The 23,651-nt window shown below is 41.2% G+C and overlaps 1 protein-coding gene across 1 annotated transcript in view; it reads left to right on the forward strand.

The window, feature by feature from the left end:
* The window catches only part of GSDME (gasdermin E), a 75,679-nt gene that overhangs the window by 8,179 nt on the left and 43,849 nt on the right, over positions 1 to 23,651 (forward strand). The window contains exons 2-3 of the mRNA XM_019968869.2: positions 500 to 729; positions 5,359 to 5,551. Of these exons, the coding sequence (XP_019824428.2) occupies positions 519 to 729; positions 5,359 to 5,551 (404 nt within the window). The 5' untranslated portion in view covers positions 500 to 518. The remainder of the gene's footprint in view (positions 1 to 499; positions 730 to 5,358; positions 5,552 to 23,651) is intronic.

Consider the following 23,651-nt stretch of genomic DNA (forward strand, 5'->3'; position numbering starts at 1 on the left):
TGACCATTATGACTGGCTGAGGCCATGTGCCTAGTTCTTACAAATTGTGAGTAAATGTGATATGTGTCAGTTTTGGGCTAGAGCATTTAATACCTGATGTGAGACTTTTCTGGAACCTTATTTCCTGTTGGCTGATGACTGATGATGTTCAAGACGGTGTCTGCCCCTTTAGCCTGAATCCCTGAATGACAGCAAGGAGCAACGTCTTCTGTACTGGATGTGTAGTGTGAGCACTAAATATACCCTTCTGATTATAAGCCACTGAGATTTGGAGGCATAACCTAGCCTATCCTGATTTATACTCATATCCTCTTTTAGTATTTCAATTTTTTATTTTTTAGACATCAACTGAACTCAAGCTAGAGGCTTCTCTAAGGAGAAGATATTCTTTCATGAATACTGATTGATACTAGGAAGAAATAAGATGATTTCAGGAAAACGTTATGAAATAATAACTTCCTATATATATATATATATATATTTTTTTTTTTTTTTTCAGGTAATCTGGAGTTCTCAAAATGTTTGCCAAAGCAACACGAAATTTTCTTAAGGAAGTTGATGCTGGAGGTAACCTGATCGCAGTATCAAACTTGAATGACTCAGATAAATTACAACTTCTAAGTCTGGTGACCAAAAAAAAGAGATACTGGTGCTGGCAGAGACCCAAGTACCAGTTTTTATCTGTCACTCTTGGAGATGTACTCACAGAAGACCAGTTTCTGAGTCCAGGTATGTTTCTTTGGTTATATTTACAATTGTTCCAGATCAGGAGATGATTCTTCTTTTAGACACACGTTGTCTTGTTTTGTTGTTGTTGTTTAGTCACCCAGTCATGTCTGACTCTTTGTGACTCCATGGACTGTAGCCCACCGGGCTCCTCTGTCCATGGGATTCTCCAGACAAGAATACTGCAGTGGGTTGTCATTTCCTTCTCCAGGGGATCTTCCCCACCCAGGGATTGAACCCACGTCTCCTGCAGTGCAGGCAGATTCTTTACCAATGAGCCACTGGGGAAGCCACATGTTGTCTGGAGTGATTATAAAGCCATACCTTATAATCAGTTCTCCTGATTCTTTGCTTACTGTTTTAAAGACATATCCGTTCTGTTTTCTTTTTCTTTTGTATTCCATTTTTGGCTGTGCGGGGTCCTTTTTGCGGTGCATGGGCTTCTCACTGCAGTGGCTTCTCTTGCTGCAGAGCATGGGCTCTAGGGTGCACAAGCTTCAGTAGTTGTGGCGGTCAGGCTTAATTGCTCTGAGGTGTGTGGAATCTCCTCAGACCAGGAATAAAACACGTGTCTTCTGTATTGGCAGGCAGATTCCTACCCACTGTTCTTTCTACCAGAGGAGTTCCAATATTGCAATTTTTGGTATAAAAGTACAACATGCCCACTTGTAGATGTTGTGGCTCCTCAGTATAAGTGGACTGAAGTTCTACTGCTCCCAATTTGGTTTAATATTGAGGTTGATGATGCCCCGTATCCATCAGGAGAGTGTGAAAGATTTTATTACTCACAAAATGAAGCTTTTCTGGGGAGAACATAGTAGATTGCCAAGGCTGGTCCAAAAATAACTAGAGAGAAGAGGGAAAAAGATGGGCTTAGTTGTTCTAGTGAATAGGAGGTATGGTGAGGGTTTTGTATGGGTGGGGTTTGCAAGGGTTCAGTTTGCTGCTGGTGCCAATGGATAGAGCACCTGAAGTTTCTTACCCAATTGCCCAGATGTGTAACAGAAAGGAAAGGAGATAGTGAGCTTGAAATGTCAAACATCAAAAATACTCCTCATTATTACAAAGAAGTATTTATAAAATATAGAAAGGCAAGAAAACAAGTCAATAAAAATTCCTCCATCAAATGTTAATTTCTATTATATTGTATCTTTTTTATCTCTGCTTCTAATTTTTGAAAAATAACATTGGAAACACACTACATGTAATTTTAACATGTTCCTCATTTATTTTATTTAACCTTATATGTTTAGATTTCTTAGTATGGTTTAAATATTTCTTAGTACTGTTTTCAATAAGCAGTATGTATGCACCCTAATTTGCTTAACCAGTCCAATTTAGTGCTTTGTATATAGGGCTGCAATGAATATTTTTGTTGTTGTTTTTCCTTTAAACAATTGTTTCAGCGTAGATTCTTTTTTTTATTAAAATTTTGTTTTTCTTGAGATATAGTGGATTTACAATATTCTATTAGTTTCAGGTGTAGAACATAATGATTCAAAATTTTTATAAATTATATTCCATTTATAGTTATTGTAAAATATTCCCTGTGCTGTATAGTATATTGTTGTAGGTTATTTATTTTATACATAGCAGTTTGTACCTCTTAATTCTCTACCCTCTTACCCCTCCCTGCTTCTCTCTCCCCTCTGGTAACCATTAGTTTGTATCTGTGAATCTGTTTCTTTTTTATTATATTCACTGTTTGTTTTATGTTTTAGATTCCACCTGTAAGTGATAACATACAGTGTTTGTCTTTCTCTGATTTATTTCACTTGGCAAAATACCCTCCAACTCCATCCATGTTGTTGCAAATGGCAAAATTTCATTCTTTTTTATGGTTGAGTTTTATTCCATTGTGTATGTATGTGTGTGTATATATATGCCACATATTCCTTATATATTCTTCTATTGATGGACACATATGTTGCTTGCATATCTTGGCAATTGTAAATAATTCTGCTGTGAACATTGGGGTAGCACAGATTCTTAAATATACAATTACTGGACCAGAAGTTGGGAGCTTTTCAAAGACTTTTGGTACTCATTCCTACACAACTTGAGGAAATAGAGTGATGTATGAAGGTACTATCAACTCTTAATTACTGGGCTAAATGATGTTCAAGTCTTCTTTTAGCTTTAAAGTTCTTTAATTTTATAATTGTATTTCTCTTTAAAGGGTAAAAGTGACAGAGGAAATAATTTGAGTTGACAAATAATCTCTAAACTTTCTTCCAGACCAGCATTCTAGACAGTGCTTTCTTCAGCCAGGCCCATTATCAGAGCTGTCAAGCAATGGGCAGATGAATTGATAGTGATTTATGTCATGTTTTCCCCCTGGCTATTGGGTGGAACATTTATTAAATGGTATAACAACTAGCTATGAGGAAAGGCAAGAGAGAAAAAAAATCACAGAGCAGCCCATGAACCGCTGAGTAATTGGGATTCACCACTCTGTGCTCCTGGCCTCTTCGTGGTGTCCAGAGAGCTCCTGTTAGATGGGTCAGGCCAGTGGCAGTCCCTGAGATGAGCAAGTCCCACGTATGTTCATCAGCTGAGGCCGGAGCTCACCCCTGCGTCTGTGCCCTGTGGGTGTTAGGGCTGTGATGGGAGGTGCCCTCTTCTTTGTCTACCGAACAGGTTTGAAATGCCTCACCTTTGTCATCCTTGCCCCTGGCAACAGCACTGGAGTGCTGTGTTGTGTTCCGGGGTGTGGAGGTTAGAGGACCGTGACTTGGTTGTCCCAGTGACAGCCTGTTGGCTTCCGCACTTTTCCCTTCCACCTGCAGCAGTGGATGACTCGGTGCAGACATGTGCACAGATGACGTCTATTTCAGAACGTGTCTGTGTCTCTCATGGCATTTTCGAATACACAGACAGTCCTGATTATTCCCGGCTGCTGTGGGGTCCAGTCCTGGGGTCAGAGTTTCCAGGAGTGGTAATAAGCCTGATGGGGACCAGAACTGGGAACTGAAGGTAGAGTTTCTATCTGTGTAGCACTTTGTACAACCCAGGACAGTCCTGTTTATTGGGAAATGTTGTTGCTCTGGTCTAAACCCAGTGGATAAATTGAGCACTTGCTGTGTGCCAGGCTCTTTATTACATGGTTTAGAGATACCAGCTTCCAGCAGAATCCATCAGGTAGGAATTATTAATTATCTCCAATTTGCATTGACAAACCTGAGGTTCAGGGAGATGGATGAGATACCCAGGTCTCCCAACGAGGAATTTTAGAGTAGTGATCAAATCTCGAGCTCTTAACAGCTGCTCTATGCTGCTTTCCAAGTCAATTCCCAGAATGTTTGTATTCTCAAGATGTAAATAGGAAAAGGCTTTGATTTGGGGGCATTTTCATAAACTCCTTATTATTTTTGGTGGAGATAATCGTTTACTTTGTAAATTCCACAGATAATGAGTGGTGATTAATTCTCATTAACCCTGGCTGAGGAATGGGTTTTCTTGACTGGAGTGATAGAAGTATAGGCGTTGGGGGTGGTGACTGGGTTTAAAGAAGCCTTTCAGACTCCCAGTAGATTTGAATCCATTATGAAGTACCACCAGGAGCCCAGGAGATCCTTGGGTCAGGGGAATGAAAAGGGCCAGTGTCAGGTTCCTAAGAGACTCTCAGTGTAGCCTTCCTTGAATGATGGTGACTGATACTATTTTTATGGTAGTATTTGGCTCAATTAAAAATGAGAACAGAAGACATATAGAGATATGAGAAGGCTAAGATCCTCAGACATGTGTACCTTGGTGTTCAGATCTTTTTTTTAAAAAAAGGCAGATACTAAAGGCAGTCTGGTATGACCTGATGAGGAACATGGCAATTCCTAGGGGAGCTCATTTATGCTGGGACACCAGCTGGGTGGTGGCATCACTCTTTATTGTCTGGGAAGCCAGGAAGGAAGAATGGAGAGTCTGGAGCTTGCGTACTCCAGGATGGAAGCAGGGAGGAAGGGCATGCTCACTGACTTTATCAGGAACACAGAGATAAGGAATTGCTTGATACGGAATTGAATGACTGGGTAGAGGTCAGAAATAAACAGCTAAATATGGGGAGAACTGTTTGAATGGAGATGGTAATGAAAGCCAGGGGAGTGTTCTTCAAGGCCACGAAGGGGAAGGGAAAATGCCCAGGGACAGGTTCAGGCGGCTGATCTGCCAGATACTGGGTCAGGCAGGCCACGCCCTGGGTGGGTGGGTGAGCAGAGTGCCAGGCTGCTGGGCTTTTTCTGCTTATGTGTCATCCTCATCTGGTCCCTTCATCCTCAAAGCACACATTTAAAACATCCTATTTATTTATCTGGATAGCAGTTAAACAGATGTTTACTTTAAAATTATTCGTGGAACTCTAAAGATACTTTTGGTGCACATGTCTATATGTGTGTATATTGGACTTGAAAGATGAAAGAACAAAAAAGTACTCAGTAGAGCCCCTGGCCACCAGTACACACTACACTCTCAGTCAGCGTCCAGGTTCTTTTGTCTGTACAGCGTGGCCGCCGGCTCTCCGCTCTGAGTGCAGACCTCGTGTTTCCCACAGGTTTCCGCAGGATTGGAAAGCTAGGTGACCTGAGGCACAGAGTTGGCCGCTTTGTCATCAGATTCCTCTGCATGTCTTATTCACTGCAGTGGTCGTGGAGTCGGACTTTGTGAAGTACGAGGGCAAGTTTGAAAACCATGTGAGTGGGACCCTGGAGACAGCCCTGGGGAAGGTCAAGCTGAATATTGGCGGCAAAGGCCTCGTGGAGAGTCAGTCCTCCTTTGGAACCCTGAGGAAGCAGGAGGTGGACTTGCAGCAGCTCATCGGAGATGCCCAGGAGAGGTAATGGGAATTCTGCTCGGCATTTTGACTTTGACGCGCCTCTCGTTTAAATTTTTAAAAAGTTATTTATTTACTTTGGACTGTGCTGGATCTTCGCTGCTGTGCGTGGGCTTTCTCCATTGCGGTGAGTCGGGGCTGCTCTCTAGTTGCCGTGTGCTGGGTTCCCGTTGCGGTGGCTTCTCTTGTTGTGCAACACGAGCTCTAGGTGCGTCTAGTACTTGTGGGCTTAGTTGCCCTGTGACATATGGAATCTTCCTGGACCAGAGATCAAACCCATGCCCCCTGCATTGGCAGGCAGATTCTTAACCATTGGACCACCAGGGAAGTCCCATGTCTCTCATTTATAGGTCATTCTGTGGGGTCATTCTGGTGGTCCAGTGGTTAAGACTCCAGGCATCCAATGTAGGGGGCGTAGGGGAACTAAGATCCCATAGCTGTGTGGCCAAAAAGAAGGTCATTTGTATCAGCAAACATTACTGAATGCTCATCGCTGAAATGTGATGAGCAGTTCATCCGTTAGTCTGGACTTTCACTATTCTTAGCCCGAGCGGGGACACTTGGGAAACCCTTTAAAAGGATGTTACTTCAGGCAAATGTGTACTTTTAAAGAATCATATGATTTATAAAATACCGACAGTGAGAATGCTGTGTTCTACATTTCGGAATATTAAGATCAGAAGTGGGAAAACCACACTCCTCTCTCTGGCTCTTTATGATTTTCTGATTAGGGAAAGAAGAAAGCAGGTGAAGTACTTCGGGGAAGAGCTGGTTTTTAACTCTGAAATCTTGAAGACAATTCCACATTGTTTAAATTCCAGTAAATACAATTTACTCCAGTAAAACTGAAACCTCCAACTCAGATTGGGACTTGAACCTGGCCAAAACCCATAATGTTCCAACTGAGATCACACACCTGTTTTTAGGACTTAATGAAGTTCAGGTTCTTGATGTCTCATCACAAAGAATTCAGGAGAGAAAGTGATAGGTAAGAAGTGAATTTGGAGAGAAACACACTCCACAGAGTGTGGGCCATCTTGGGCAAAAGCTGTGTCAAAATATGGTGTGGTCAACCTTTATGAGCTGCGTAATTTCATAGGCTAATAAGTGGGATAGTATTCCAACTACTTTGGGGAGGTGGCAGAGATTTCTGAGAGTTGGGCCACAGCCCACTTTTTGGTCTTTGGTTGGCCTTGGGACTGTCGTGGTGCCTGTGGATGTATCATTTTGCCAACTTGATGTGTTAGAATGAGTTGCACTGAGGTTCAAGGTCTAGTGTAAGTCGACTTGTCCACCATTTTGGACCCACTTGGTTCTAATCAATTTATGTTGTGTCCTCTGGCCATGTCATTTTTTCAAAGGTTGTGCCCTGCTCTCTTCCCTCCTATTTCAAAATGATTTGTTGTTATTTAGCCACTAATTTGTGTCTGACTCTTTGCAACCCCATGGACTGCAGCACGACAGGCCTGCCTGTCCGTTGCTGTCTCCTAGAGTTTGCCCAAGTTCATGTCCATTGAATTGGTGATGCTATCCAACCATCTCATCCTCTGCCACCCTCTTCTCCTTTTGCCTTCAATCTGTCCCAGCATCAGGGTCTTTTCCAATGAGTTGGCTTTTCGCATCAGGGGCCAAAGTATTGGAGCTTCAACTTTAGCATCAGTCCTTCCAATGAATATTCAGGGTTGATTTCTTTTAGGATTGACTGGTTTGATCTCCTTGCTGTCAAAGGGACTCTCAAGAGTCTTTTCCAGCACCACAATTCAACGGTATCAGTTTTTCAGCACTGAACCTTCTTTATGGTCCAACTCTCACATCTGTTTCAAAATGATAATACATTATTATTTTTACCTTGTATTTCTTCAACATTCCTCAAGTAACTGCTGAATGAATGCCTACTACATACTGTTCTACATCTTGGGGATTCTGAAGTGAACAAAACACCAGCATTTCTGCCCTATATTCTTGGGGGAGAGAGAGACAACATGTAACTAAGTGATTATATATAGTATATTGATGGGGCTCACTGGAATGGAGAAAAATTTAGCAGAGAAGGGAGATAGAGGATGCCAGGAATGGGGTTTATGACTTGAAAAAGTGGCCAAGGAAGGCATCCTGGGGAAATTGGCATGACAGAAAAGACTTGAAGTTGGGGATGGGAGTGAGTGTAAAGATGTCTTAGGCAAGAAAGTTGTAGGCAGAAGTGGTGTGGCTGGAGCTGAGGCATCTGGGCAGGAGCAGGTGAGGTCAGAGAGGGCCTGTAGGACCTTGCAGGCCACTGAAAAAACTTTTAACTCTCACTCGGAACTTCCCTTGTGGCTAAAGAATTGCCTGCAATGCAGGAGACCTGGGTTCGGTCCCTGGGTTGACAAGTCCTGTGGAGAAAGGAACAGCTACCCACTCCAGTGTTCTGGCCTAGAGAATTCCATGGACAGAGGATCTGGCAGGTGACAGTCCGTAGGGTTGCAAAGAGTTGGGCAGGACTAAGCGACTTTCACTTTTCTTTTCCTGGGTGAGGTAGGAAGACACTGGAAGACTTTGAGGAGAGAAGTGACAGGATCTAACTTATGTTTTAGGAGGATCATTCTGGCAGCTGAAGAGAGACTGAATGGGTGGAAGCCAGGAGTCCTATTGAGAGGTTATTGCAATAGTCCTGATCAGAGATGATATTTCTAATTGAGAGGTTATTATAGTAATCCTGATGGGAGATGATATATCCATTTGTACAGAAACATATGTGCATTTTCTTGTGTGGTTTATCACCCTTTTTAAAACAGAAAATGCCAACCCAAATATATTGAGAAAACTCACTCGTGTAGAGAGAGGTAGCTTATCTCCTCTTTTCAGGATTATATGAAATATGTTTGCTCATTGAATAAAATACTGTTTAAAAATCAATAAAAATTACCATAAAACTCATGTATCAATTATTTGGTGGGCAGACTTTGTACAGATAATGAGGATGTTTGAGCAACTGAGGTCTTCAAAACCCATCCACCTTTCCACTAAGCTCTGATGTTTAATGGAGTTGAAGGACAGTGGTTGTTATTTGACTGTTGCCTCATGGCACTTTCTAGAACTCCAGGACTCCACTGCATTAGGACTCGGGGGCAGGAATTCCCTTTCTCAAAGAACTTTAAGCTCTCTCTGGTGATATGAGGTGGAAGGACAGCAACCTCTTTCTCTGATAGTCATGACCTTAGTTATCTTTTCTCTACTAATTTTCTTCTTTGGTAAAGAGGCATTTTCCTTCTCTACTACAATACCTACTGGGGGCATACTAGAAAAATATTTTCTGTTTATCTGAAAATGAAGTTTAACTTGGGGTCTTATATTTTTATTGGCTAAGTCTGGCAAATAAGGGGGAAGAGGGACAGAAGGGCTGGTGGTCCCTGTCTTTAGTCAGCCCTCTATAGTGTGTTTCTATTTTGCAGTCTTGTTATTTCTGTTTGAAGATCCACAGTTTGGCATGCTTATAATCACATTTCCCAATATAGGTTTCTCGCTTATCGTGATTCAGGTGTAGAAGATTGTGCCAATAGGAAGCATATGGGGAGAAGTCAGTAAGTAGAGATGGGAGAAAATATTCTCAGAAAAAGAGGCTAAGACCAGAAGTTGTAAGTGGGGAGACAGGGAGAGAGGGAGGGGGAAGTATCTGCTGAGCAGCTACTGTGTGCTGGGCACTTTATGGGTGTCATCTCCTTTCCTCTACACAGCCGTCTCCTTTTAGGCCTGAGGATCTAAGGCTCAGGGAGGAGAAGTGACTTGTTCTCAGTCCCAGAGCTCAATTTGGGTGCTGCAGCTTGGATTCATCCCAGGATTTTCTGACTCCAAAACTCTTGTTCTTTCCTCTATATCATTCTTGAAGTGACTGTGAAGCAAAGGAGTTGACTGAGATAAAAGTAGTTAAAATTATAACAGGAGATGTAAAGGCAGAGGCGTGAACCCAGGTCCCCAGTGAGGGCACCTAGAGGGTGCACAGTGTTCCAGGCACCTATGAACAGCTGGTCCACCCACCTGGAGGTGCCCGCACGAAGGCGTGAGATCATCTTGGGAGAGTTTAGACATTCTTTGTACAGGTGATGGGGAAGCAATGGCCTGTGTGGAAGGGACAAGGGAAGGGGCAACACTGGGAATACATTTAAAGTCTAGAGATGGAAAACGTGTCTTATCACAGTCACCTCTTCCTTGTTCTGTTGCTAGGAGGTAAAGTTGAGCTACAAGGGGAGGAAAGATGAGGACTTGACCATAGGATGAAGATCATGTCAACGTAACATTCTTGTTACTTGTTGGAATAATAAATTCTTATCTATGTAGTCTGCCTGTCTTTGGACTCCCACAGCATCATCATGTCGATAAGACTGGCTGTTTGATACAGGCATGGCCTTGGGAGTGGTGATTAGTAATGCTTAAGTACTGTATGTTCTTGAGGGTTCATTTGCAGTCATTTTTATTTCAGGTCATTTAGATAAGTTGTCATCTGTATACAAGTTATTTTAGTCCTAGGAATTCAAAGTATTTGTTTTATTGTCTGTGAGATGTGTGCACATCTCAAAAACAAGCTTCATCTAGCATTAAAAAAAACCCAGGGACACGAATATATAACAGTTATCCAGCATTGTTGGGCATAAAGGCTATCCCTACAACCACAGGACTTACCTTGCAGATGTTGGAGATGACCCCTTTGAATGAGAGCTCTGCTGCTGCTGCTAAGTCGCTTCAGTCATGTCCAACTCTGTGCGACCCCATAGACGGCAGCCCACCAGGCTCCCCGGTCCCTGGGATTCTCCAGGCAAGAACACTGGAGTGGGTTGCCATTTCCTTCTCCATGCATGAAAGTGAAAAGTGAAAGTGAAGTCGCTCAGTCGTGTCCGACTCTTTGCGACACCATGGTCTGCAGCCTACCAGGCTCCTCCGCCCGTGGGATTTTCCAGGCAAGAGTACTGGAGTGGGGTGCTGTTGCCTTCTCCAGAATGAGAGCTCTAGTTTATTGTAAAACATTTTTGATGGAAAACAGTCTAAGGCCTTTCCGTAATGACTCAGCTTCATGTTTTATTCTTAAGACCGAGTATTATTTATTCTATGATAAACTCATTAGTCTTTCCTCCTTGTCTTCTGTTGTCAGCTGCTATTTATGGATGCTTTAAGTATAATTGCCACACCCATTCCATCTCAGCCACTAATCTCCTAGTGTTTGAAGAAGTTTACTCCTGGTAAATAACTTCTGCAGACCCTGAAGTCAGGGTCACTTCTGGCCCTGGCCTCAGTTTCCCCAACTGTAGGTGGACTAGCCGGACTAGAGGTTCTTTAAGAGCTTTCTGTGGACTAAATGTAGAAGTGAGTGGACTTGAGTGCACACATCAGTTCCTTCTCCTTGCATTCAGAGCCATGGTTCCAGCTGATTTACAGAGACCGTGCCATATTGTGCTTTTCTGACCATTTGGGGTTTAAGGAGGGTTGGCTATAACTGTACAGTCACACCTCACTCTCACTCTTTGGTGTATTGTAAAGCAAATTTTGGTTAAAAAAAAAGATTACATTTTTCCATGAATACATACTAATTAGAAGTTTGGTTCTTCATTAAGCATCCCAACTTGTAAACTATATGAAATTAATATATCATGCAAGCAATGTGTATGGCAGTGATAAACCTTCATAATTATTTAAAGTCTTTTAAAATTGTACCTGGATAGTCTTTTTATATCTGAATACAAATTCCACAAGTTTTACACACAAGTGTAGTGGTAGTGTTAGTCGCTCAGTCATGTCCGACTCTCACCCGCCAGGCTCCTCTGTCCATGGGGTTCTCCAGGAGAGAATACTGGAGTGGATTGCCATTCCCTTCTCCAGAGGATCTTCCCGACCCAGGGATGGAACCCAGGTCTCCTGCATTGCAGGCAGATTCTTTACTGTTTGAGCTACAGGGAATTTAAATACTACTATTTATTATGGCCTACACATGACCTCTAAAGTTACTGTGATAGCTGTCCTGAGTGCAATTACAATGATATTTCAAAATATATTGCTGCGATTTATGCCAGAGAGTGTTCTGCCTATGTTGTCATCTAAGAGTTTTATAGTATTTGGCCTTATATTTAGGTCAGTTTATTTTTGTGTATAGTGTTAGGGTATGTTCTAGTTTCATTTTTTATGTGTAGCTGTCCAGTTTTCCCAGCACCAGTTACTGAAGAGACTGTCATTTCTTCATTGAATGTTCTTGCCTCTTTGTCATAGATTAGTTGACCATAGGCGTGTGGGTTTATCTCTGGACTTTGTACGCTGTTCCGTAGATCTGTATTTCTGTTTTATGTGCTAGTACTATAGTGTTTTGATGACTAGCTTTGTAGTAAAGTCTGAAGTCAGGGAGCCAGCTTTCTCTGGCTCTGTTTTTCTTTCTCTAGATTGCTTTGGCTATTAGGGATCTTTTGTGTCTCCATTCAGATTTTTAAAACTTTTATTCTAGTTCTGTGAAAAATGCCATTGGTAATTTGATAGGGATTGCATTGAATATGCAGATAGCCTTGGATATTGTAGTCATTTTGAAAATATTGTTTCTTCCAATCCAGGAACATCGTATATCTTTCCATCTGTTTGTGTCATAATTCGATTTCTTTCATCAGCATCTTTTAGTTTTCTGAGTACAAGTCTTTTGTGTCCGTAGGTAGGTTTATTCCTATGTATTTTATTCTTTTTGATGTGATGGTCAATGTGTTTGTTTCCTCAATTTCTTTTTCTGACCTTTTGGTGTTGGTGATAAAAATGCAGCAGATTTCGGTGTATTAATTTTGTATCCTGCAACTTTACCAAGTTCAGTGATGAGCTCTAGTAGTTTTCTGGTAGTGTTTTAGGATTTTCTGTGCATAGTATTATGTCATCTGCAGACGGTGAGTTTTACTTCTTTTCCAACTTGGATTCCTGTTATTTCTTTTTCTTCTCTGATTGCTAGGACTTCCAAAACTATATTGAGTAAAAGTGGTGAGAGTAGACATCCTTGTCTGGTTCTTGATCTTGGAGGAAATGCCTTCAGTGTTTCACCATTGAGAATGATGTTGACTTGGGTTTGTCCTATATGTTCTTTATTATTTTGAATTAGGTTCCCTCTATGCCCACTTTCTGGAGGGTCTTTTAAAATCATAAATGGCTTTGAATTTTGTCAGAAGCTTTTTCTGCATCTATTGAGATGATTATGTTTTTTTTAAATTTATTTTTAATTGGTTTACAGTATTGTATTTGTTTCTGCCAAACATCAACAGGAATCATTGTTGGTATACACATGTCCTCTCCCTCTTGAGCCTCCTTCCCACCCCTCGCCCCATCCGACCCCTCTAGGTTATTATAGAGCCCTGGTTTGAGTTCCCAGAGTCATACATCAAATTCCCATTGGCTATCTATTTACACATGATAATGTATGTTTCCATGTTACTCTCTCCGTACATCCCACCCCCTCCTTCCTCCCCCGGCACTGCGTCCATAAGTCTGTTCTTTACATCTGTGTCTCCTTTGTTGTCTTGCAAATAATTTCATCAGTACTGTCTTTCATGAGAAACGCTGGGCTGGAAGAAGCACAGGCTGGAATCAAGATAGCCGGGAGAAATATCAATAACCTCAGATGTGCAGATGACACCACCCTTATGGTAGAAAGTGAAGAGAAACTAAAAAGCCTCTTGATGAAACTGAAAGAGGAGAGTGAAAAAGTTGGCTTAAAGCTCAACATTCAGAAAACGAAGATCATGGCATCTGGTCCCATCACTTCATGGGAAATAGATGGAGAAACAGTGGAAACAGTGTCAGACTTTATTTTTGGGGGCTCCAAAATCACTGCAGATGGTGACTGCAGCCATGAAAATAAAAGACGCTTACTCCTTGGAAGGAAAGTTATGACCAACCTAGATAGCATATTCAAAAGCAGAGACATTACTTTGCCAACAAAGGTCCGGCTAGTCAAGGCTATGGTTTTTCCTGTGGTCATGTATCAATATGAGAGTTGGACTGTGAAGAAAGCTGAGCACTGAAGAATTGATGCTTTTGAACTGTGGTGTTGGAGAAGACTCTTGAGAGTCCCTTGGACTGCAACGAGATCCAACCATTGGAAGGACTGATGCTGAAGCTGAAACTCCAATACTTTGGCCACCTCATGCGAAGAGTTGACTCATTGGAAAAGACCCTGATGCTGGGAGGGATTGGGGACAGGAGGAGAAGGGGATGACAGAGGATGAGATGGCTGGATGGCATCACCGACTCAATGGATATGAGTTTGGGTGAACTCCGGGAGTTGGTGATGGACAGGGAGGCCTGGCGTGTTGCAATTCATGGGGTCGCAAGGCGTCGGACATGGCTGAGCAAACTGAACTGACACGAACTGAACTGAACCATCTTTCTAGATTCTATATATATGCCTTAGTATACAATATTTGTTTTTCTCTTTCTGACTTACTTCACTCTGTGTAATAGGCTCTAGGTTCATTCACCTCATTAGAACTGACTCAAATGCATTCCTTTTTATGGCTGAGTAATATTCCATTTTATATATATGTACCACTGCTTCTTTATCCATTTATCTCTTGATGGACATCTATTTTGCTTTCATGTCCTAGCTATTGTAAATAGTGCTGCAATGAACACTCGGGTACATGTGTCTTTTCCATTTTGGTTTCCTCAGGGTATATACCTAGAAGTGGGATTGCTGGGTCATATGATGGTTTTATTCCTAAATTTTTAAGGAATCTCCATACTGTCTTCCATAGTGGCTGTACCAATTTACATTCCTGTCAACAGTGCAAGGGGGTTCCCTTTTCTCCACATCCTCTCCAACATTTATTGTTTGTAGACTTTTTGATGATGGCCATTCTGACCAGTGTGAGGTGATATCTCATTGTAGTTTTGATTTGCATTTCTCTAATAATGACTGATGTTAAGCATCTTCTCATGTGTTTGTTAGCCGTCTCTGTCTCTTCTTTGGAGAAATGTCTTTTTAGGTCTTTTGCCTACTTTTTGATTGGATTGTTTGTTTTTCTGGTATTGACTTGTGCGACTTGTATGATTGCTTGTATATTTTGGAAATTAATCTTTTGTCAGTTGTTTCATTTGCTATTATTTTCTCATTCTGAGGGTTGTCTTTTTACCTTGTTTATAGTTTTCCTTTGCTGTGCAAAAGCTTTTAAGTTTAATTAGGTCTGACTTGTTTGTTTTTGTTTTTATTTCCATTACTCTAGGAGGTGGGTCATAGAGGATCTTGCTGTGATTTATACCATAGAGTGTTCTGCCTTTGTTTTCCTCTAAGAGTTTTATAGTTTCTGGTCCTACATTTAGGTCTTTAATCCATTTTGAGTTTATCTTTGTGTATGGTGTTCAGAAGTTTTCCTTATATTTTTGACAAAGGAGGCAAGAATATACAATGGGGCAAAGATAGCCTCTTTAATAAGTGGTGCTGGGAAAACTGGACAGCACATGTAAAAGAATGAAATTAAGACACTTTGTAACAAAATAGACAAAAATCATATGGTTTTTATTCTTCAGTTTGTTAATATGGAGTATCATATTGATTCATTTGCTTGCATTGAAGAATCCATGCATCCTTGGGATAAATCCCACTTGATCATGGTGTATGATCCGTTTAATGTATGGTTGGATTTGGTTTGCTAGTATTTTGAGAATTTTTGCTTCTATGTTCTTCTATATTGGCCTGTAATTTTCTTTTCTTTCTTTTTGTTATCTTTGTTTGGCTTTAGTATCAGGGTGATGCTGGCCTCATAGAATGAAGCTGGGAGTGTTTCTTCCTCTACAGTTTTTTTTTTTTTTTTGAAAGAGTTTCGAAAGGATAGGTGTTAACTTTTCTATAAATGTTTGATAGAATTCATTTTGAAGCCGTCTGTTCTTGGACTTTTGTTGAAACTTTTAAAATCACAGTTTCAATTTCAGTACTTGTAGTTGGTCTGTTCGTATTTTCTATTTCTTCTTGTTTCAGTCTTGGGAGGTTTTGCTGTTCTAAGAATTTTCCATGTCTTCTAGGTTTTCCATTTTATTGGACTGTATGTTGCTTGTAGTAGTCTCTTACGATCCTTTATATTTTTCTGGTGTCCATTGTAACTACTCCTTTTTCATTTCTAATTTTATTGATTTGAGCCCTCTCTTTTTTTTTTCTTGGTGAGTCTCGCTAAAGGTTTATGCATTTTATTTATCTCTTCAAAGAACCAGCTTTTAGTTTCATTGATCTTTTCTATTGTTTTCTTCATCTCTCTATTTATTTCTGCTTTGATCTTTATGATTTCTTTCCTTCTGCTAACTTTGGCTTTTGTTTGTTCTTCCTTCTCTAGTTGCTTTAGGTGTAAGGTTAGGTTGTTTATTTGTGTTCGTTCTTGTAGTTGGACTTCTGGTTTGTTGGAAGCTATAAACTTCCCTCTTAGAGCTGCTTTTGCCATGCCGCATAGGTTTTGGATCATCATGTTTTTGTTGTCATTTGTCTCTAGATTTTTTTTTTAATTTCCTCTTTGATTTCTTCAGTGATCCATTGATTGTTTAGTAACATATTGTTTAGCCTCCACATGTTTGTGTGTGTTTTTTTTTTTAACAGCTTTTTTTCTTGTAGTTGATTTCTATTCTCATAGTATTGTGGTCAGAAAAGGAGCTTGATATGATTTCAGTTTTCCTAAATTTTTTGGCACTTGATTTGAGGCCCAAGATGTGATCTGTTCTGGAGAATGTTCCATGTGCACTTGAGAAGAAAGTGCTGTTTTGGATGGACTGTTCTATAAATACTAATTAAGTTCATCCGGCCTATTGTGTCATTTAAGGTCTATGTTTCCTTATTGATCTTCAGTCTGAATGATCAGTTCACTGGTGTAAATGGGGTGTTAAAGTCCTTCATTATTATTGTGTTACTCTTTAGTTCCCCTTTTATGGCTGTTGGTATTTGGCATACATATTGAGGTGCTCCTATGTTGGGTGCATATATATTTACAATTGTTATATCCTCTTCTTGGATTAATCCCTTGATCATTATGTAGTGTCTTTCCTTGTCTCTTGTTACAGTAATTTGAAGTCTGTTTTTTTCTGAGTATTGCTACTTCAGCTTTCTTTTGATTGCCGTTTGAGTGGAATACATTTTCTGTCTTACCTTCAGTGTTTGTGTCCCTAGATCTGAAGTGGTTCTCTTATATATAGGTCTTGTTTCTGTATGTATTCATCTGGTCTACATCTTTTTGTTGGATCATTTAGTTCATTTAAATTTAAGATAATTATCAATATGTATGTTCCTAATACAATTTTATTAATTGCTTGGATTTATTTTTGTAGGTCTTTTTTCTTCCCTTCCTCTCTTGCTCACGTTTCTTGTGATTTGATGACTATCTTCAGTGTTGTGTTTGGGTTGCTTTTTCATTTTGTGTCTGTATCTATTGTTTTTTAGTTTGCAGTTTCCATGAGGTTTTGTTATAGCTGTCTATACATATAAAAGGTTATTTAAAGTTGCTGGTCTCTTAATTTCACGTGCATTTCCCATTTCCTGCATTTGTACTCTCATCTTTTCATAGCTGCTGCTTTGTGTGTGGATGACTTTTGACTTTTACTGTATATTTTCCTCTATTGGTGTGCTTTCCCATTTGTGATTTTTTTTTGTTTATAGTTGTGCCCTCTCCCTTGAGAAAACTAGGGAAATTCTTTCAGCATTTGTTGTAAAGCTGGTTTGCTGGTGCTGAATTCTCTTAGCTTTTACTTGCCTTTAAAGCTTTTGATTTCTCTGTCAAATCTGAATGAGAGCCTTGCTAGGTAGAATATTCTTCATTCTAAGTTCTTCCATTGCATTACATGAAATATATCATACCACTCCCTTCTGGCCTGCAGAGTTCGTGCTGAAAAATCAGCTGATGACTGTATGGGAATTCCTTTTTTTGTTACTTGTTGCTTTTCTGTTGTTATTTTTAATATTTTCTCTGTCTTTAATTTTTGTCAACTTGGTTACTGTGTGTCTTGACATGTTTATATTGGCATGTTCTTTCTTGGGTTTATATTATGTGGGACCCTGTGCTTCCTTTCAGCTATTATCTCTTTAAATATTTCCTTAGGTTCTCTCTCCCTCTCCTTTCCTTCGTGGAACACTGTAATGTGAATATTGGTGCATTTCATGTTTTTCCAGAAGTCTCTTAGGTTGTCTTCATTTCTTTTCATTCTTTTATTTTTATTCTGTATTGCAGCAGTGATTTCTACAGTTCTGTCTTACAGTTCACTTATCTGTTCCCCTGCCTCATTATTCTGCTACTGATTCGGTCTAGTGTATTTTTCATTTATTATATTGTTCATCTCTGTTCTTTAAATCTTCTGGCTCTTTTTTTTTTTTTTTTTGTATTGGTTTTGCCATACATCAACATGAATCCGCCACAGGTGTACACGTGTTCCCCATCCTGAACCCCTCTCCCACCTCCCTCCCCATACCCTCCCTCTGGGTCACCAGTGCACCAGCCCCAAGCTTCCTGTATCCTGCATCAAGCCTGGACTGGTGATTCATTTCACATATATTATTATACATGTTTCAATGCCATTCTCCCAAATCATCCCACCCTCGCCCTCTCCCACAGAGTCCAAAAGACTGTTCTATACATCTGTGTCTCTTTTGCTGTCTCTCATACAGGGTTATCATTACCATCTTTCTAAATTCCATATATATGCGTTAGTATACTGTATTGGTGTTTTTCTTTCTGGCTTACTTCACTCTATATAATAGGCTCCAGTTTCATCCACCTCATTAGAACTGATTCAAATGTATTCTTTTTAATGGCTGAGTAATACTCCATTGTGTATATGTACCCAGCTTTCTTATCCATTCGTCTACTGATGGACATCTAGGTTGCTGGCTCTTTTTAAAAACATTTCTTGTATCTTCTTGATCTGTGCCTCCATTTTTTCCCCAAGATCTCGGATCATCCTTACTATCATTACTCTGAATTCTTTTTCAGTAGATTGTAGTTGTACTTCTGGGATTTTTTTTCTTGTTTCTTTGTGTAGGACATGTTCCTATGCTGTATCATTTTGTCTAAGTTTCTGTAATTGTGGTTTCCATTCTGCAGTCTGCAGGGTTGTAGTTCTTGGTTCTGCTGTCTGCCCCCTGGTGGATAAGGCTGGGCTCAGAGGGCTTAATGGAGACGGAAATGGCAACCCACTCCAGTATTCTTGCCTGGAGAATCCCAGGGATGGAGGAGTCTGGTGGACTGCTCTCCATGGGGTCGCACAGAGTTGGACATGACTGAAGCGACTTAGGAGCAGCAGCAGAGGGCTCAAACATGCCTTGTGTGCACCAGGACCCAGAGACCCCATAGAGGCTGAGACAGAACTGTGCTTGGGTGTCTCCTGAGGAGGTGCAGGTCAGCAGTGGACTGCTGCGGTAGCAGGGGCTCTGAGTGCAGTAGACCTGGATATGGCATAAGTCCTCTTGGAGGAGGTCACCATTAATCCTACCATAGAGCCGCCAGAACTTAAATAGGACTGGGGAAGCAGATTCTTGGATGGCACAAACAGAATCGTGTGTGCACCAGGACTCAGGAGAAAGGAGCAGTGAGCCCACAAGAGACTGACCCAGACTTGTGCATGAGTGTCCAGGAGTCTCTGGCAGAGGTGTCAGTCGGCAGTGGCCTGCTGCACGGTTGGGGGCACTGAGTGTAGCAGTGCTTGTATGGGACCTTTTGAAAGAGGTCCCCATTATCTTCATTACCTCTACCATAGTTTGGCCTTGGGTCAAACAACAGGGAGGGAACAAAGGCCCACCCTTCAAAAGAAAATTGGATTAAAGATTTACTGAGCATGGCCGCGCCCATCAGAACAAGACCCAGTTTTCCCTTCAGTCAGTCTCTCCCATCAGGAAGCTTCCATAAGCCTCTTATCCTTCTCCTTCAGAGGGCAGAGAGACTGAAAACCACAATTAGAGAAAACAAACCCATCTGATCACATGGACCACAGCCTTGTCTAACTTAATGAAACTATGAGCCATACCGTGTAGGGCCACCCAAGACAGACAGGTCATGGTGGAGAGTTCTAACAAAACATGGTCCACTGGAGAAGGGAATGGCAAACCACTTCAGTATTCTTGCCTTGAGAACCCCATGAACATTATGAAAGGGTGAAAAGATAGGACACTGAAAGATGAACACCTCAGGTCAGTAGGTGCCCAATATGTTACTGGAGATCAGTGGAGAAATAACTCCAGAAAGACTGAAGAGATGAGCCAAAACAAAAACAACATCCAGTTGTGGATATGACTGGTGATGGAAGTAAAGTCTGATGCTGTAAAAAGTAATATTGCATAGGAACCTGGAATGATAAGTCCATGAATCAAGGCAAATTGGAAATGGTCAAACAGGAGATGGCAAGAGTGAACATCAACATTTTAGGAATCATTGAACTAAAATGGACTGGAATGGGTGAATTTAGCTCAGAAGACCATTATATCTACTACTGTGGTCAAGAATCCCTTAGAAGAAATGAGGTAGCCATCATAGTCAACAAAAGAGTCTGAAATGCAGTTCAGTTCAGTTCAGTCCAGTTGCTCAGTCATATCTGACTCTTTGTGACCCCATGAATCGCAGCACGCCAGGCCTCCCTGTCCATCACCAACTCCCAGAGTTCACTCAAACTCATGTCCATCGAGTTGGCAATACCATCCAGCCATCTCATCCTCTGTTGTCCCCTTTTCCTCCTGCCCCCAATCCCTCCCAGCATGAGTCTTTTCAAATGAGTCAACTATTCACATGAGGTAGTCAATGTACTGGAGTTTCCGCTTTGGCATCATTCCTTCCAAAGAAATCCCAGGGCTGATCTCCTTTAGAATGGCCTGATTGGATCTCCTTGCAGTCCAAGGGACTCTCAAGAGTCTTCTCCAACACCATGGTTCAAAAGCATCAATTCTTCAGCGCTCAGTTTTCTTCACAGTCCAACTCTCATATCCATACATGACCACTGGAAAAACCATAGCCTTGACTAGACAGACCCTTGTTGGCAAAGTAATGTCTCTGGCTTTTCAGTATGCTATCTAGGTTGGTCATAACTTTCCTTCCAAGGAGTAAGCATCTTTTAATTTTATGGCTGCAGTCACCATTTGCAGTGATTTTGGAGCCCCAAAAATAAAGTCTGACACTGTTTCCACTGTTTCCCATCTATTTCCCATGAAGTGATGGGACCATATGCCATCATCTTCATTTTCTGAATGTTGAGCTTTAAGCCAACTTTTTCACTCTCCTCTTTCACTTTCATCAAGAATCTTTTTAGTTCCTCTTTACTTTCTGCATAAGGGTGGTGTCATCTGCATATCTGAGGTTATTGATATTTCTCCCGGCAATCTTGATTCCAGCTTGTGCTTCTTCCAGCCCAGCGTTTCTCATGATGAGATGCAGTACTTAGATACAATCTCAAAAGTGACAGAATGATCTCTGTTCGTTTCCAAGGCAAACCATTCAATATCACAGTAATCCAAGTCTATGCCCCGACCAGTAATGCTGAAGAAGCTGAAGTTGAATGGTTCTATGAAGACCTACAAGACCTTTTAGAACTAACACCCAAAAAAGATGTCCTTTTCATTATAGGGGACTGAAATGCAAAAGTAGGAAGTCAAGAAATACCTGGAGTAACAGGCAAATTTGGCCTTGGGGTACAGAATGAAGCAGGGCAAAGACTAACAGAGTTTTGCCAAGAGGACGCACTGCTCACAGCAAACACCCTCTTCCAACAATACAAGAAAAGACTCTACACATGGACATCACCAGATGGCCAATACTGAAATCAGATTGATTATATTATTTGCAGCCACAGATGGAAAAGCTCTATACAGTCAGCAAAAACAAGACCGGGAGCTGACTGTGGCTCAGATCATGAACCCCTTATTGCCAAATTCAGACTAAAATTGAAGAAAGTAGGGAAAACCACTAGACCATTCAGGTATACCTAATCAAATCCCTTACGATTATACAGTAGAAGTGAGAAATAGAGTCAAGGGATTAGATCTGATAGAGTGCTTGAAGAACTATGGACAGAGGTTCATGACATTGTACAGGAGGCAGTGATCAAGACCATCCCCAAGAAAAAGAAATGGAAAAAGGCAAAATGGGTGTCTGAGGAGGCCTTACAAATAGCTGTGAAAAGAAGAGAAGCGGAAGGCAAAGGAGAAGAGGAAAGATATAAGCATCTGAATGCAGAGTTCCAAAGAATAGCAAGGAGAGATAAGAAAGGCTTCCTCTGTGATCAATGCAAAGAAATAGAGGAAAACAATGGAATGGGAAAGACTAGAGATCTCTTCAAGAAAATTAGAGATACCAAGGGAACTTTTCATGCAAAGATGGGCACAGTAAACGAGAGAAATGTATGGACCTAACAGAAGCAGAAGACGTTAAGAAGAGGTGGCAAGAATACATAGAAGAACTGTACAAAAAAGATCTTCATGACCGAGATAATCATGATGGTGTGATCACTCACCTAGAGCCAGACATCCTGGAATGTGAAGTCAAATGGGCCTTAGGAAGCATCACTATGCACAAAGCTAGTGGAAGTGATGGAATTCCAGTTGAACTATGTCAAATCCTAAAAGATGATGCTGTGAAGGTGCTGCTCTCAATATGCCAGCAAATTTGGAAAACTCAGCAGTGGCCACAAGACTGGAAAAGGTCAGTTTTCATTCCAATCCCAAAGAAAGGCAATGCCAAAGAATGCTCAAACTACTGCACAATTGTACTCATCTCACACGCTAGCAAAGTAGTTCTCAAAATTCTCCAAGCCAGTCTTCAACAGGATGTAAACCGTGAACTTCCAGATGTTCAAGCTGGATTTAGTAAAGGCAGAGGAACCAGAGATCAAATTGCCAACATCAATTGGATCCTTGAAAAAGCAAAAGAGTTCCAGAAAAACATCTACTTCTGCTTTGTTGACTTTCCAAAGCCATTGACTGTCTGAATTACAACAAACTGGAAAATTCTGAAAGAGATGGGAATACCAGACCACCTGACCTGCCTCTTGAGAAATCTGTATGCAGGTCAGGAGCAACAGTTAGAACTGGACATGGGACGACTGACTGGTTCCAAATCGGGAGAGGAGTACGTCAAGGCTGTATATTGTCACCCTGCTTGTTTAACTTATATGCAGAGTACATCATGAGAAATGCTGGGCTGGATGAAGCACAAGCTGAAATCAAGATTGCTGGGAGAAATATCAATAACCTCAGATATGCAGATGACACCACTCTTATGGCAGAAAGCAAAGAAGACCTAAAGAACTTCTTGATGAAAGTGAAAGAGGAGAGTGAAAATGTTGGCTTAAAACTCAACATTCTGAAAACGAAGATCATGGCATCTGGTCCCATCACTTCATGGCAAATAGATAAGGAAGCAATGGAAACAGTGACAGACTTTATTTTTGAGGGGGCCCCCAAATCACTGCAGATGGTGACTGCAGCCATAAAATTAAAAGACACTTGCTCCTTGGAAGAAAAGGTATGACCAATCTAGACAGCATTTTAAAAAGCAGAGACATTACTTTGCCAACAAAGGTCCATCTAGTCAAAGCTATGGTTTTTCCAGCGGTCATGTATGGATGTGAGAGTTGGACTAAAAAGAAAGCTGAGTGCCGAAGAATTGATGCTTTTGAACTGTGGTGTTGGAGAAGACTCTTGAGAGTCCCTGGGAGCAAGGAGATCCAACCAGTCTATCCTAAAGGAAATCAGTCCTGAATATTCACTGGAAGGACTGATGCTGAAGCTGAAACTCCAGTACTTTGGCCGCCTCATGCAAAGAACTGGCTCATTTGAAAAGACCTTGATGGTGGGAAGGATTGAAGGCGGGAGGAGCAGGGGATGACAGAGGATGAGATGATTAGATGGCATAACTGACTCAATGGACATGAGTGTCCGTGCCAGCCAGCAAAGTCGATCAGGTCCCGAGAACGTGCACGGCGGGGCTAGGAAAGAAACTAAAGCAAGAGACTACAACAAAGATGGGGTCGAGAGGTTCAGACACGTCTCCACGAAGGGACGCAGTCTGACACCAACTTTATTCAGCATCTTATATTTATACAGAAGAGCGTGAGAAAGACAAGACAGTTGACATTTTTTCTTGGTTGACCTATACATCTTACAAACAGT

This window comes from Bos indicus, chromosome 4 (genome assembly GCF_029378745.1).
Source record: "Bos indicus isolate NIAB-ARS_2022 breed Sahiwal x Tharparkar chromosome 4, NIAB-ARS_B.indTharparkar_mat_pri_1.0, whole genome shotgun sequence".
Classification (NCBI taxonomy): Eukaryota; Metazoa; Chordata; class Mammalia; order Artiodactyla; family Bovidae; genus Bos; species Bos indicus.